At 40.0% G+C, this 17,509-nt stretch overlaps 1 protein-coding gene across 1 annotated transcript in view; it reads right to left on the bottom strand.

Moving 5' to 3' along the window:
• Positions 1-17,509, bottom strand: part of DGKQ (diacylglycerol kinase theta) — a 100,691-nt gene that overhangs the window by 38,973 nt on the left and 44,209 nt on the right. The window contains exons 7-9 of the mRNA XM_026100521.2: positions 15,459-15,527; positions 1,864-1,964; positions 90-313 (exon numbers count right to left, since the gene is read on the bottom strand). Coding sequence (XP_025956306.2) covers positions 90-313; positions 1,864-1,964; positions 15,459-15,527 — 394 coding nt within the window. The remainder of the gene's footprint in view (positions 1-89; positions 314-1,863; positions 1,965-15,458; positions 15,528-17,509) is intronic.

Below are 17,509 nucleotides of genomic sequence, written 5' to 3'. Positions count from 1 at the left end.
CAGTGACTGAAGTCATTTTCTGAGCTAGATTATAGAGGACAAATTTAGGTAAGAAGTACAACTTTGTGATAAGGCAGGAAAGCACTCACTTTAGCCAAGCAGGATAAATTCTGATCACTTCTTCATCTTTCGGCTTGGCTCTGATGACCCACGCATCAGGAACGGATTCTCGGAAGACTGAACCAGTGTTGCTGTCTTCCAAAGCATCGTTCCTGTTGATAACGTCATCAGATAACAGGGCCTGCTGGGTAAAGGTCTGGAGCTCATACTCTTGCTGATCATCATTTATGTAGTATGCCCTCAAAGCAGCTTCCTACAATACAGTAAGATAAATTAGCATTTGCTTGAAAAGACACCATTAATATCTGCATAGCCATAGATATTTACAAACACCTTACTTATACATCAACTTTCCAAAAGTATTTTAAGTGCAGAATGGTGGATAAATAGCAATGGAAAAAAAACAAAAACATTTTGGTGGAAGATGCAAAAAGAAAATGTGTGTTACCAATGGCATAAACAGATTAAAACACAGCCAACAGTACTTTTGTCAAGTGACAGCTGTTTTAACTCTGTAGAACAAAAAAAAAAAATAGCACTAATAAAGCTAATACACACTGCGTGCAGAAGTTATTCCAGAAAGAAAATGGCAGACTGAACTTCAAGCCCAATTCTGCACTCTCAGTCTTCCTGCACTAAGGGAAACCTGAAACTCACCGAGTTTCTCAGCCACGTGGCTGCCTAAACCCACACACCTGTGAAGAGGAAAGGTGAGAGGCTTTTCCTGGATGCAAGCAGTCAGAGGAATTTTACATCCAGCACCAGCACAAGCCTGCACTACTACTGCTAGCACGGACTGCAGCGATCATGGCCCAGTAAGTCCTTCATAAGAACTAATATTACTCTGCCTCGATACTGTAAGCAGCAGTCTAATAAAATGTGCTTTCTAGCACATTTTATTGAAAGCACAGAAGCAGTCCTAAATAAAAGGGCTGTCAACATTGCAAGCAGTTTTTCTTGAAGACCTTTGACATGCAGAAGCACTAAAAAGCATTTTCAAAACTTCTGTTGATTCTGAGCACACTACAAAGGCAAGAATCTTAGTGAGCTGTCAGCTTAAATTGCCAAAATTCTGAGACAACATATTCTCCAGACTCCCGTGCCAAGTCCTGACCGATGTAGAGTCCTCTCCGTGCTCATATCTCCTGTGCTTCCCACCACATCCCGCGAGCTCTGCACCACGGGAGGTCCTTACCCAGAAGCTATGCCCAACCTGGAAACCAAGATCTGCACTGGACATTTGATTTAGTCCTAGGACAAGTTTCCACCCAACACAGAGCACTGGAAAAGCTAGGGAGTAGCCCTTGTGTGACCCATAATCCATTACTTTTTCCCAAGTAGGGAGTGCAGGTAATTACTGTATGCTTCAGGCTCCAAATCTGACTAGCTAAGGTGCAATAGTTGTGGCTTTCCAGGCTAAATTTCAAACAAGTAAATACCAGAGGAGCAGGATCTCAAGAGCAGATTGTCCAACATTGCTCACATCAGTAAAATCAGACTTCAGTGTCAGAGAGGGAAGGAGAATTTAGGAGAACTTAAAATATTGCTTAACATGTGGTTTTCTGCTGCATATGCTGTAGGCCCCACTACAGTATAGATATCTAGACCACCCCTTCTTCAGATGCTTTAAATTTTAAGTAGAACTACATAAAGAAACCAAATTATGTTCTAAATTCTAGCCCATGTAAAGATTTTGTTATCGCTGTGTTACATTTGTAAAGTTACTACCTCTTGGCTATTGCAACATGCAATTATTTGCCCCATTATCACACTGGAATATTAGACCTTCACCAGGTATCTTACCACAACTTCTTCATTTTTTGCAATCCTTGGAACTGAAATCAGTCGAAATTGATTGCGTTTCACTGCGTCGTTCCCATCAAATATCTTTAATGTTTGTTTACCTGAATGAAAACAATTATTGCATTTCAATAACACACCCCTCAAATCATAAAGTTACCTGAACAGGAAGTGCAAAATGGAAAAATTAAAAACTTATTGTTAACCCACTGAACTACTTTTTATCACAAAATTTGAGGCTGATTCTTTTTATTTTTGTTTTGTCACCATTCATTAAAAATCAAGGTACATTCAATGGGGAAACACCAAACAATATTTCACGTAATCAAGGAGGTTTTGATCCAAGACTATAACCTTTATGCTATCACTTCTTCATCCTCACCATTCAAGACCGCATTTATTATTGACCAGTTCAGCAACATGAAAACTAAAACAGCTCCCGAAGCACTGCCTGTTCTGACAGTATCTTAGTGAAGAATGTCCTGAAGTAGCTGCTTAAATGTATGGACAAGACAAAATATAGAAACAATAGAAAAATATAAAATAGAAGAACAGGAATAAAGGAGGTATAACAACTTAAGAACTAAAAACTTTCACAATGAAGTTTTTTGTTCATTTTGCTAAAGCCTTATCAAATCCACAATCAAACTGTGCAATGCAGTTTGTTGCACAAACACCCCTGACAGGGCGAGGAGTTAAGGCATTCGGGTTCATCTTTCTGCAAAGATGAGTTAAGACTCACGTTTCATATACTCTGTTTTATGACAGCATTTTCTTTTTATTTAAATGAGTATTCTAAATGTAATAGTAAGGTTTAACCAAATTCTAACAGAATAGGTAGTTTTTAAGAGGTTTTAAACACGAATGAAAGTATCAGTCTAATAAGTGTGTCCTTACCCCCAACAGAAAGGAATTAAGTCAATCAATCAAGACCAAATAAGAGTGCAACAGGAGAAACTGTTTTGCACTCTTCTGAACCTATCTCTGTGAAGAGATCTGATGAACAATTCACTTTTGCAAGTTCTTTCGTATACTCCCCAGAGAGCACGTACCTTGTCACAGATCACAGACTTTCCTATTTTCAAGGACGGAATTTGCCCTTTTTATTGTAAAGCTGGTGTATCAAATTATTAACAGAAGTCATTCTTTGTATGGCGCAATGTTACAGAGTCTGATCTCAATAAATGTATATCCCTATATTCATGATAAAATACTAAAATCACTCACAGTTAATCAGTTAAAGAACTTGAAATATTGCAAGTCTCAACAGAAAGCCATGTACACCAGCGGTACTGTGCACACACAGTGCTAACCACCCTGTCTGCTAATACACGTTCTAGGGGACGTGCACATCACACGCTGGCGTCCATTCTCATCTTTCACCTCCAGCTCAGACATAATTCACGGTATACCAGAAAGTACTGAAAACCTTTTGCTCTCAGATAATGCAAGCATTTAGGTTCAAAGAATTGCACTAGCTAAATGTCATTTGTCATAGAAGGATTAAAGAGGACAGCTGGCAATGGAGGAGCAAGATAAAAAATTAAAGAGAGGGGTGCAGACACCGACAAGACTTCTAGGCAGAAACACGTAAGTTACTGGGTATCTCTGCAGTGCAGTGACAGACTGTTAGGAAAGACTGTAGTGAATAACCGCTTTTCTAGGGAACTTCAATGACTCTCTGCAGGCCTAGAGCCACACAAAACTCAGGTACACCACGTCTAATACATCAACTCCCACTTCACTGTCTATTCTGTCCCCTGAATCAAAGGCTATTACTGTGCAGAACTAAAGATTCATTTTATACTATGTTTGAAACCAGTGTTTTTTAAACAAGACTCTCACCCTCAGAGAAAAACCCTGCTACCTTCTCACTTGCAACAGCCACATTTCAGACCTCTGGGTTTCTTCTTTTATTAAGGTCTTTCCTCATGAATGAGTCGCGCACACTCGACAGAAGTCAAACTCTTCACCCTAGAAACACACAATCTTTTGGACACTCAGTAGTTGCAGATGTCATATGCCCTCCTCCAGTCTGATGACATCCTACTTTATTAATCTGAGGTCTGTCAGTACTTCGGGTCAGCAAAGTCCATCGCACGTGGCAATGGCTGGTCCCACCTGAACAGAGCTGTGCTTCCACACAGTAGCACAGCCTGCCCTAGATAGCTCTAGCAAAAACCTCAGCTCCCTTCTAGCCTCAGGGATGCTACACCAAAGGACTGCTTTATACAGAGGTCAGCTAGCAGCTGATACTCCTGACTGCCATCGAGGTAGTCCTAAAACGATTTTACTTGGCTAGGGCAGCTACCCAAGATATACCACAAGAAATATATTCAAACAAACAACAATATAAAGCAGATAGCACATAATTCAAAATGATTTCAGAGAGCTACATGTTACATGCTCTTTAAATCAAAGGATTTCTGTGGGATGGGCATTGCTTATACTGCAGATTGGTAATAGATACAGAACACACTGGTTGTTTTTGGAAGAAAATGATATTAATTGCCCCCATATCTCTAACTACAGAACACCAATTTAGCTTTCCTAACATACAAAAGATGAATCCTTACAATTGTTTCTTCACGTCGTATGTATGTTCTTTATTTTCCAAGGAAGAATCAGGATTAAATTAACATATAGAAAACACTGCAAGGGAAATTGAATTGTGAATACTCTGCAGCTGCAACAGGTGGTTATGCCATTTGACAAAACTCTGTTTCACTTCATGTTCAGTTTTAAGCAGCATACGATTTCACTTTCTTGTTAAGGAAACCTGATGATTTCTGCTCAAACGACTAGACTCTCCAAAACTGGCAAGTTGAAGCCTGTTTTGTTCACCTCCAATTAAACTCATCTACACAATCTCTTTTTACACCTAAATTCATTCCAACTTGAAAGAAATGGTTGTTTATGCTGAACTTAAAAGTCACAATGACATGAAAACAAGGGAAGAAGATGCTGAAAATCCTTAAGACATAATGACAGCAATAACCTGAAATGTACCAAAGATGTGAAAGCATGCATTTATGGAACTATGATAAACTATGCATGAGAGTAAAACAACACTTATCTTGAGACCTTGAAAACAACAAAACAAGGCAGAAGGGGGCCCATCTCAAGCATATTCACACAAATACGTAAGTGCCTGCAGGACAGCTTTACAGGACAAGTTCTCACACCTCTCCTGGGAAATCGGCATGACAGGGTCCCTCTCTGACGTGCTTGTGCACTAGTGCGCGCAGCAAGGGCACTGGAGGTCTGTGTGCAGTTGCAGGGCTACACCCTCTTTGGGATAATGGAGATATGGTGGGATAGCCCACACAACTGGAGTGCTGCCATGGATGGATACAGGTCTTCAGGAACGGCAGGCTCCAACCTCCAGAATGGTCCATCCCAACAAGCAGGAAATCAAGCAGACGAAGAGCTATTGGCTAAACTCACTCATAAAAAGGAAGAGTACAAGAGGTGGAAGGAGGGAGAGGTGACCCAGGAGGAATACAGAGATACTGCCTGAGTGAGCAGGGATAGGGTTTGGAAATGCAAAAACCACCTGGTTTGATGACGGCAAGGAGCATGAAGGGCAAGAATAAAGTTCTGTAATTACAACAGCAGCAAAAGGTAGACTAGGGAAAATGTGGGCAACAACAGACATAGAAAAGGTGCTCTATGCCTTCTTCTCAGTTTTTAATAGCAAGATTTGCCTACAAGAACTGCAGGCCCTTGGCACCACTGGGAAAGTCTGGAAAAATGTCCTCAATGAAGGAGTCAAAGTTGGAAAACATTTAAATAAACTGGACACACACAAGTTCATGGGACCTAATGCTATACATCCACAAGTACGGGGAGAGCTGGTTGATGCCACTGCAAGGCCATCCTTGATAACCTTTGAAAGGTCATGGTGATCAGGGGAGGTTCCCAAGGACTGGAAGAAAGTAAATGTCACTCCTATCTTCAAGAAGGAAAATCCAGAGAACTACTGGCCAGTCAGCTTCACCTTGATTGCAGGGAAGGTGATAAGAGAAAATCCTCCTGGAAACCACTTGCACAGATATTAACGTAACTGGTAGTAGTTGGCACGGATTTATGAAGGTGAAATTATACCTGAACAACCTGCCTTCTGCAGTGAGATGACTGGTTTGGTGGATGAAAGGAGAGTAGTGGATACTGCTTCTCTTGACTTTAGTAAGGCTTTTGATACTGTTTCCCATAACAGCCTCATAAACAAATTGACAGAAGTAGAGACTATATAAAGGGACAGCATGGCAGACTGGAAACTGGCTGAACTGCCAGGCTCAAAAAGTTGTAATCATCAGCATAAAGCCCAGCTGGAGACCAGCCACTAGTGGCAATGCCTGCAGAGGTCTACAGTGGAGCCAGTACTGCTTAACGGGATAGAGTGCATCCTCATCGAGTTTGCAGATGGTACAGAACTGGGGGAGTGCTTGATACACCCAGTGATTATGCTGTCCTTCAGAGGGACCTTGACAGGCTGGAGAAACGGGCAGAGAAGAATCTCATCAAATTTAACAAAAGCACAGTCCTGCACCTGGAAGGAATAGCCAGGACAGGCTGGGGGCCAACTGGATGGAAAACAGCTTTGCAGAGAAGGCCCTGGGGGTCCTGGTGGACAAGCTAACCATGAGCCAGCAGTGTCTCCTTCCAACAAAGGAGGCCAACACATTCTGGGTTGCATCAGGAAAAATATTGCTAGCAGGTCAAGGGAGGTGATCCTTCCCCTCTGCTCAGTCCTCGTGAGGACACACTTGGAGTGCTATGTCCAGCGCTGGATTCCCCAGTACAAGAGAGACATACAGAGCGAGTGCAGATGAGGCTTGTTATCCATGTGTATAAATACCTAATGGGGGGGGGGGGGTTAAGGGAAAATGGACAAAATGCAATGGCCACAAATTCAAATAAAAAATTCCATTTAAGCATTAGAGTAATTTTTTTTTTTTTTTTTTTTTTTTTTTTTTTTTTTACTGGGGGGGCAGTCAAACGCTAGAACAGGTCACCCAGAGAGATTGTGGAGTCTTCATCCTTGGAGACATTTCAAAAGCCAACTGGACACAGCACAGAGCAGCCTACTGTAGGTGACTGCACTGGGCAGGGGGTTGCACTAGAACATCTCCAGATCATCTAGTGCCTTCCAACCTCAACGATTCTGTGATTCTGTGAAGTCAAGCCAGTGCAAGTGAAGCCCAGTGAAAATGAAGAAAGAGAAACAAACAGAGCAAATAAGAAGTGAAAGCATAAAGGTTTTAAGCAGGAAGCAAAACTACTAGAATCCTAAATGAAAAACATGTTAAAGGAGCAAAGTTAAAAAGTTGCTGCCTTTCTGAATGAGACCTACAACATCTCAGATCTCTGTGCTCCTAGTTTTGCATGTTTGCCTCTGTTTCCTGTCTGGAAGAATGAACTTTGGAAGCAGATCCTGAATTTCTTCTTTCCTAAAAGAATATTTCTTAAGTACCCTTTTTATAGTAGTTAGTTGAAACCTCTACAACATATGTTTAAGAAAAGTTATCCCAGCTTTTCCAGCTGCAACATACACTAACAGCATTGGAGAGCAAATTATTCCACTGAAGCAGCTAGCTTGGGATATATATGACATGATACATTGGGACTCTTTACATCTTTTTATGTAAAAGTAATAAAAACAGATAGCTTTGGCTTTTTGATTTTCAATTATCAACTTAATGGTGGTTTCTGTCATCATTTTTTTTAATCACAATATGAGACACATTTAAATATCATCAATTTTCACCTCTAAATTATCATTGAAACCCTGCTGCCATTGTGTTGAGACAATGGCAAAGATTCACAACTTTTTATTAGTCAAAAAGTGATCCACTCTTTTAAACTCTGGTGGACTAATGTCAGAAAAAGTGAAATTGTTTTAGAAACAGATTTCTGAAACAGTAGTCTCCACTATGACTGCAGCACTGACAAACTTTAACCATAAGGCACTCCTGTCTCTTTTGTGCTGTGACTATATCCTGGGTGACCTTCTTCCGGGCTAATATGATTTGAGAAAACAGAGCAAGCACACAAGTTCCTGACAACACAACCCATGTTCTGAGCACGTAACTTTACATAACATTATCAAGATCTCTATTGTTTTCTCTAGCAATCCAGAGAGTAGACAACCATCTGAGAACAAAAAACATTCATCCAAGTTTTTGTACTTGTTTTCATTTGAACTGCCTTTGTCGTCTGCTATTGTTAGATCCTAGCTGGCCCAACAGAACCCTTAGCAATTCTAACTGGAGATTATTTATGAGCTCTCCACTTAAGATCAGGCACAGGTAATGTTGTAAACAGCTGGCTCAACTCTTAAAACAAACCAGTTTCCAAGGAAGAGTTAGACCTACAAATGGGTAGTAACATCCCACACTTAAGTACATTCCTTAAGCTTGATATACAGTATATTCAGTCTTGTTTTCCTTAAGGCAATATGGTTAATCATCATATAAAAAAAATCAATTTATCCAGCAAAAAATCATGGTGAACATGGTTTTGTCATTGCCCTCCTTACTAGGGTCACTGATCAATTCTTTTAATACAGCCTGATCAAAGATGGCTTTCTTGCACATCAGCTTCTGGGGACACACTAACAAAGGAACAAACAACTACTTATCTGACCACAAGTCGTCATCCATAAAAACACTTCTGGTCTTATTCAAGTGTATAGCTACAGTATGATGGTTAGGGGGTGTTTTATGTCAGTCTAATTTATGCAGCTTTGGAAAAGTTACATTAAGTGATCAACAATGATCACTTTCAAGGTCAGATAAAGCTCTCTCTTGTTCTGACTTTTAAATATTAGAGAATGAGCCAATTATAGAAGTGAAGTCCACGTACTTGGTATTAAAAAAAACTTGCTAAAATGCAACAGATGCACATGTCACGTTTTGCTATTTAAAGGAGTTACTGCTTGTTTTATAATACTGATACTTCACTGAAGAATATCTCCTGCCTTAGAACTTTTTTTTTCCTATCACCTCGGACTGCACAGTATGAGGACTTTCTCCTGAAAAGTACATTACTTTTCTTCTTTTCAAGGAGCTTCAAGTTGAAAAACATAAGCATAAAGACCATTTTTCTTTTCCAGGCATATTTTATCAAACTGTGGAACTCAGGGGGCTAAGACACCAAGTTTCTTTAGGAAAAAGGTAAACAGCATTTGGTGATTCCAAAGCACATGGCCTTTGACTTCAAAAATCCCAAAGACGAGGCATGACTTCTGAAAAACACTTATGCACAGCTTGTGGGAAAACGATGTAGACCTGAGAGTTTTCCCCATTTTAGCAAAATAGAGACCTGCACCAAACCTTTTGGTAGAATTTAATCCTAAACAAACACACACACACCCATACTCACAAAACAAAACAAAACCAACCAAACCAAACCAAAAAACCCCCCAAATCCCCAAACAACTAGCTACACCGCTTATTAAAAACCATCACTCCAAACAACTTGTGCTATCTACATGCTTCAGGCTCTCCCTCCCTACTCACAGCTACTTGAAATCACAAAACTCTGAATTGGAAAAGTCCCAGTTTATTTCTGTATTACCATTCACAGCCTACAAGGCAGCAATAGATGAAGTAGAAATTGTGTATTTTTCCTACTATTGGTCTTTTAAAGAGTCTTTCTGAAGTCCCAGCTTCTTTCCTTCTCCAGCTGCTCCTCTTCCAAGTAAGCCATTTGCAAGTTTGTCACTTCTCCGAACTGGTTTTCACAATCAGCTCAAATCTCTCTAGTTCCAAGATAGTTTTGCCGCACAAAGTGGTGTTGCTAGCCATCCTCACACACGGGTGGCCAGCTGCTCACCCTTCTCCTGCAGGGCTATTTTTAGAACTTTTCCAAACATCTGCTATATATGTCACCACTTGATCTGCTTTTATCTGCTTCCCCCTCCAGCTGCTGGGCTCCAAAACCATTTAAACCATGTTTCAGATGAACATGTGACACGCACAGCTACTTGTAAGCAGTTCTAGCAGAGTACAACGGCCCTTTTTATGGAGGCTCTACGTTTTGCTAAGCATTTTTAGAGCGAAAATCCCTACATGCTGCCTTTGCTCATTCCCAGAAAAGGTGCATTCGTACTTGCGCAGCTACAGCAAAGGTCTCTTCTACTCAGCAGGTTTGGGAGAAAACACAGGCTAAGTACTGAGCCAATAACGTGGGTATATACAATGTTAGAATGTTATATCCCATTTACTCTGGAAAATTATCAAATTACTCTTGCTGGAAAATTTGAAGAAGTAGTAACTGTGAGCAAGGTCAAGCGAAGAGAAGCCAGGATGACTCCTCAAAACGTTGTTACCTGACCTTGGAGGGATTCTGAAGGGGTGACCCCAAACCAAGGGAGAAGATGCAGGGAAGGCTTTTCCCCAAGCCTGTGGGGCTGGTAAACAGCTACCTGAGCAGAGCACGGACTTGCAGAAGACAGGCTCTACAAGTACTGTGAAAGGTATGTTTGCTAATGGTACCTTAACCCCCCCATTTCCCAAGTCAAGATCCTTGAAAACCTCTTCCAGAAGAGGCTTCTTCATGGCAGTTGCCTCTCACGGGAGGGTGCAGCTGTCTCACTTGTCCTCTCCTGTGGAAGACTGGCACGTGGTGAAGCAGACGGTTCACAGGCAGGTGCCAGGAGACACCCACGCAGCAGAGATGCTTTCGGGTCAAAGGCATGCCCTTCTCTTTTCACACTCTCTCTGCCAACTGAACTGCATCTCTGTGCACCAACAACACATAGCCAGAAGGTCTGTTAAGCCCACGAGGGATTACCTGAAATGTTTCTGTACATATTTCCAGTGGGCGGCCAGGAAGAAACTATATCCAAGCAGCAAGACTAGCAAGATATTAAGCAATGAGAATGCAGTCACAGAAACAAGCCCAAAAGCTGAAAACACATGTCAATTTCATGCGCTCTTAAAATCCCATGCTTAATTTTTTAATCTGGTAAACCTCATCATAAGGAGGACCCTTGAGGCACTGGAATAAGACATCATTAATAATATTAGCTAATACATCTCCACAGCTTTCTGACAATGATGCTACAGAATTACCAGATTTTCCATCTTTCTTCTTCTGTTCAAAGATATTTGCCAGAAGGCCTCTTTAAATCTTTGGGAAGTAATTAAAAAAAAGTGTTCAACTTCCCTGAAATAGACATATTGAGTAACAAATGTTTTGACTACCAGTTGGTTTAAGACACCACGGATGAGGGGAAAAGGGATTCAGTGAACAAAGGAGGGACAGGCAGACTGAAAGGGAACCAAACCAAACAGGCAGCAACACTAGCGAGTAATTTTTGTTCTTGGGGAGGGAGGGGAATTGGGAGAACTGTTTGGAACGGAAAATCTGAGAGAAAAAAAAGTACAAAACACAAAACAGTGAGAAGTGAGAATAATAGTGGACTATATCAAGTTTCAGAAAAGGTAGACAAAGGGGGCTGGGGGAAGGAGGAGGAGAAAGGAAGACATGCACAACAGGGGGAAAGAGAAACAAAAGAAAAGTAGCATGTCATTTTTCAGAGCACTGTTTTTCTTTTCCGCAGTAGTCACAGGCAATTCAGCCAACAAAAGGAAATATACAACCTTTTCCAGCACTGAAGTCCCTAGTTTATTCAACACAACCTTGTACAATGTTATTTTTCAAAATATCTTCAAAAGGCAGGATACTGAAACTGTCTTTGGGAAAAAATAGTTTTTAGTATGATCCGTGCACAGTTATGGAACTTGCAAAGGAGTATCTCTTGAAGAATAAATACCTCCGAACATTAAGCTCTTGTGAGGAAAAGAAGTTGAGGATGTGGAGGAGCAACATCCCTGAACTGCTACTAATGATGAACAAGCCTTAAAAAAAATAAAAGCTATTCAGGCCTGAATGTACAAGTAGTTAAATGCCCTCAGCTTTTATTGATTCTTAGCAAGCAATCAGAGACAGAATCTAATGTCTCTTCATGCTCCCAGATCCCTTCACATTGACACACAGCTAGGAGCTCTTAATGACTCATTTTGTGTTTTAAGAGCTACTGAGATAGGTCATCTGCGATTCACTTGTTGCATGCAAACCATCTTCTTTTTGCCTAGTAAATCTTCATATTACAATGAAATAACAGGAATAATTTTTAAAAGTTTGCCTCTGACTTCTCGAGCTTGACAGACCACTTCTGTGGTTGTATCTTAGCTGAGAAAAATGAATGCTGTCTCCAGGAAAACAGGAATAGCTGTGCTGGTTGAAACCCAGTCCAACATCCCACCTCAGAAAGGATAGACACTTCTGAAGGAGCACCAGAAACCAGACCTGATAGGGTACTTTTAATCCCTCACCTATTCCTCCCCACTTCTACCTGAAGTCTGTCAACACACAGCAATTTTACCATTTATACATTCCCAGTATGACTGAGACACAATTACTACAGTATGAAAGTGGCTTTGGGAGCTTAATTCTTTCCCCAAGAAAGACAACTAACCACACTGTAATAAAGCCATCCACACAGTGTTTATCCTATTACTCCTGTAATGTTCAGTTCAACTGAAGTTAATTACTCCCTGCAGAGACAAACCCTTGGAAGCTGGCTTATGTTCCCATGCACGAGGATTCATAATCCTTTTCCAAACTTGCTCATAATTTTTTTCAACGGATCTGTACATCATTAAGTCAATCATCTCAGAAAAAAGTGTAGGGTTGGTTTTAAGGTCATTTTTATACTTTTGGCTTCAATATCTTGTTAGGCCAAGTTTCATGGTTGACTTACAAAACATATTTAAGCTCCAAAGCCTAAGGTTTGAATCTAACTTTCCATTTCGTGCAACAATCATACTAAAGAGTAAGGAAACAAAAGAGAATGCAAGCTGCTAATTTAAACTTTCTTCTAGTATTAATCTACAGTCTTTCCACTCCCGATTTGATTCTTTCTTAAAGTAATGGCATCTCCTTACAAGCCAAGGTTATTCACTTTATTCTGAGTTATTTTCACTGTTTTTAAATGATACACGTGTAACAAATGGAGAGCTTGAATTAAGAAAAACTACAACCTTCTGGAATATAATTCAGTTCAGACACTCTTGAAGGAAAGTGTGGTAACATCCTGAAAGATGTGGCAAATATACCAAGTCAACATACAAAAGTTAATGAAGAGCTCATTCTTCAGCCATATAACATAAACGGTATTATCTAGAAATAGATACAAGAGGTCCAACAAGCTATGACTATGCCTCTGTCATGTTTAATTTGTTAAGTTATGCTTCCACACATGCAAAGGAACATGGAGAGCCATCAGCCTCGTGATCTAGAGGGGACACCTGTCACCACAGATACACAGGAGCAGCTCTCCAGGTCACCACCTTAAAGACTGAGGGAGGATTGCTGCACAGAGGGTACCAGACTCTTTATGGGAAGCAGGAAAAAAGCCTTTGGGGATGGTACAAAACTTATTATGAGATATTTAAGGAGAGGACCACAGGTGGGGAAGGGTAGGGATCAAGGTGGTTTGGGGAGAAACAAGCATGGGAAAACAGGGATAAGGGGATAAAAGGGGCTAGCCATGTGTAAGCAGCACTGGTCAGGATGCTTGTCTGGTCATGCCTTGCACCTGAACACCACTGTCTGTCCTGTGTCATTAAATTCTGTTTCTAACTATTTTCCTGGGTGACGGGCTCTCTATTTTGTATGCTTATGTGCATATGGAGGTCTGAGTGCCACACATTGGAGGGTGACCACAGAGGAAAGGGCCCATGTGTCCTGGTGCCAGCAAATGGGTAAGTATGTCGGTGTGCAACCACTGGCTAACACCAAGCCGGACTTGTAGGCCATGTAGGGTAAGTGGCCCAGGAGCTGAGGTTGTGCGTGTGCGCATGTGTGGACACTTACCAGGATGCACACTCAGCCTTGCTACTAGCTGGACCTGGGAACAGGGACCTGCGGCAGCCTCACTTCTGCTGGGCTACCAGATATGGTGACAGCTAATATAAATGAACAAAGACTTTTAAACATTTCACAGTTGTTTCCCCCCCGTCATTTTTTTTTCCTGTTAATGCCTTGCCTTTAAAGAGACATCAAAAATCACTCCATGCCTATTGAGCATTCTAAATCACACCACATAAAGCTACTGGGCTTCTACACTGATGCCTGTTTCGTGAAAACTTTCTAAGGGGAAGCAATCTGTTTTAGTATCACTGTTATATTTAACACACAAGTAGGGGATTTTTTACAGTAACTTTTGAAAATGTGCCATCTATTGCTGCTTTCTCCAGTTTGCTGATGGACACTGTGCAAGAACAAAAGGTAAATTCAAGTTCATTTGTAATTCTGAATTTTCACATCCTTTTCTTTCCTGTCTTGGAATGGCTGTCTAAAGCTGAACTGTCCTGTATGAGTAGTTTCTACCAGTCCAGCTGAAATATCTACATACACATCTTGCTCCCTTTCACAGTCGAAGGAATTAGCCTTAGTTGATAAGGACAAAAGTCCTGACATTCAACCACTTATGTCACTTAAAACAGCCACTGGAAAAAGTGAATGTTTCTTAGATAACCCACAGTTACTCAGAGTCTGGTCTCTGTAATAAGGAAGTATGACAGTCCATCATAACTTATTTATAGTCAATCAAGAGACTCCAGCTTCAAATTTTAAAGAGTGATATGTGAGCACACATAATATCAGATCACTTCCGTAACTAAGTTAATTATTTACTGAGCTGGCATGCTTTTTCTTTTTTTTAAATCAGAACAGCATTTTCACTGATAGAATATTGATTTTGTAAGAACTTTACGTTAAAAGGAAACAAGCCAAAAAGTCATATTCATTGTTTTTCAATCTCTGTTTTGAGTCATTCATGTAACTACGTTAGACAGAAAGTATCATATTTTTCTAGTTTCTAATAAGCATATAGTTAGGGAGATGTTTTGTCCTCTAATTGCAGATTGGCTTCATTCTTCAGAAAAGAAAGAATTCGGCTAATACCAAATCCTGAAATCTCCACAGGCATGAGAACTTTACTGCATAAGAAAGAGCCAGCTGACTTCAATCCTCATGCATAGGAATATACTCACTTTTTTACTGGACCACGCCAGAGGAAAACTAAAAATGCACCTGGTGTCTTTAGTAAGATTTGGATCTAGCTCTCTTAAAGGCAAAAAGGTTTGGAAAAGACATGCTGCCTGCCCATTACATTGATTGCTTATTTTTGGACTGTTAACACCATGATTTCCTTCTTCAATTATTATGCTAAGAGAAATGTCTAACTGCGATTTATGAAGCGTGCTTTTTTCAGAAACAATTTAGTGCTGTAGTACTGACCTGTAGAAAGAAAGTTAGGGGAAAGTCTGCTTCTGTGATCTGTTTGACAGGCTAATGAACACATTGACACTTACGCCAAAATAATCTACCAGTGGAAAATACAGATGAGAGAGTTGATAAGACCTTTATATACGACGGACCCAGACTCAGGACCCCAAACTGACACTTCTCATTACAAGAATATTCATTTTCTATTTATTTCATAAAGAAAAGCAAATTAAGATTATATGAATAAACAGTGGAATGGGTCAATATTCCCAAGTTAGTAAAATTTTGCTTACTTGAATCTGTTGAAATTTGGACATCCTTTGCTGATCCCTGTGTTGATCCATCAACATCATCGTCTTCATCTGTGGAAAAGAAACATTTTAAGAATTCTTTTTTAATTTGAATGAGGCAGGAAAAAAATAGCTGTCATTTAAGAATGGTTTCATGGAAGACTAACACAAAAGAATCCTGTCAGAAAAGAGAACCACACTCTCCTCTTCTGATTTTTTTAAGATAAAAATTCATACTTCAAAAACAGCATAAAACAAAAATCTGCATAGTCACATAACCCCAGTGATGGCATACCTGCAGATTCTTCCACATTATTAGCTTTACTGTTACAACTAGAGCATTTCATCACTTTCTCAAGCCATGAGGGTTGCCTATGATCAAGGCACATTTTGTTTCCTTCAATAAGTTTTCAATATCAAATCAGTCCAGGAACTGGAGTATGAATTTTCCAGTCAGAAATATTACATAAATAATTTCAATAACTGAACAAATAAATATGCAGACAAAGAAAAAGAAATTACTTCACCCTGGAAGAGGACTTTCAAAGCAGCTCATCACTATCACTAAGAGTTAACATATCAGATGATAGTACAGCCTGTACTATCACACACAAAATATCTAGAAAGGATGAAAAGAAAAGCTACTACCAGTAAGTTCGTTTCTGTGAAGGTCACATCCTGATTGCCTTCTCCTTCCTGACACACTCACTCCCATACAGGAACATTGGTGCAAATCCACAAACTCAATACATTTTTCTTCTCCAAGGGCAGCATCAGTATATATAAGCCAACCCAGCCAACAATACTCATGATAAAATGGTATTCATATAGTCTAACCTCCTGCCCATTGAAACTCCCAGTTCATCTTGACTGGGATGCACGCAAAACTCCCCCAAAATAAGCCAGGGAACAACTTTATAAAAACTATGCCTTGCAGGTGTGGGGCACAGGCAGGAAACTGAGGCACAAAATAAGGAAAAAAAAGTCTGTAAAGAAAGATCTTAAGAAGGAAAGAGATATTAGTAGAATCCAAAACCCTCCAAGAAGCAGAATTATAGCATGTCAGGGAAGGTATTTAGAGGGACTCAAACTGGAAAGCAGACAATTTGCTCAATATTTGGGTAATGCTTTAACAGACTGCAAGAAAGATCAGTAATAATGTTCAGGAATTTGAGTTTATAAAATATAAAAGAAGGGTTTAAATATTTTCCCTGTCATAGAGTGAAAATCAGATTAAGTTTCTAATTGGTGAGAAATTTAGACAGTATGGTGTGGAAACACCCTGAAATGCAAGAAAGCTGAATGCCTTCTTGAAGCTCACTTCAGGCAAAAATCAAGTAAGACAGAATTAAATAAGTAAACAGGAAAATAATGAATGGAAGAATCATAAAATAGTACTGTATGGGAGACCAGCGTGTCTTTCAGTTCAATTTCCAGTAGGAATGAAGGAAAATAATGCAAAATATTAAAGGTTGGGGGGGTTTTTTGTTTGTTTTTTTTTGTTGTTGTTTTTTTAAGACCTGGATATACTGACAAATCACTCGGATTGAAAAGAAAAAGGCTTTCTAAAGCATTAACTTTAACTGATATCCAAGAAAGTCCATTATTAATTCTTTGGAGAAAGGCCACTAAAGAAAGCATAGGAAACAACGTGTCAAGAGAGCACAGTTGCAGTAGCAGTTTTATTTCCCCAACAGAGATGTCTCAAATCAGTTTGTACTATTTGGAAGTATGATTTTCAACGGGAGATCAGGAAGGAGATCCCTGTGTTATCAGTTGTTCCCAATCCTCCCTTTTTCTCAAATTTAAATGGAATGGAGCCAGCATTTTTTCTTTTATTATTCTTTCTCTCAATTTGGGTAGGAGGGAAATCTACATGAACAGCAATGAAATTTAATGTTTTCTCTTGAAGGAGGAGACTCCACCACTCCATACCAGGAGCCCTGTGGAGCAGGCAGTGAAGAAAGGGATGTCTGAAATGGACAACACCAAGCGGAAGTTTATACTGGTTTATGCAGTCACTCTCATCTTGTCCCAGTGGATGGTACCAGTAG

The sequence above is a fragment of the Dromaius novaehollandiae genome, chromosome Z (assembly GCF_036370855.1).
Source record: "Dromaius novaehollandiae isolate bDroNov1 chromosome Z, bDroNov1.hap1, whole genome shotgun sequence".
Lineage (NCBI taxonomy): Eukaryota > Metazoa > Chordata > Aves > Casuariiformes > Dromaiidae > Dromaius > Dromaius novaehollandiae.
This window is presented reverse-complemented; position numbering and strand designations above follow the sequence as displayed.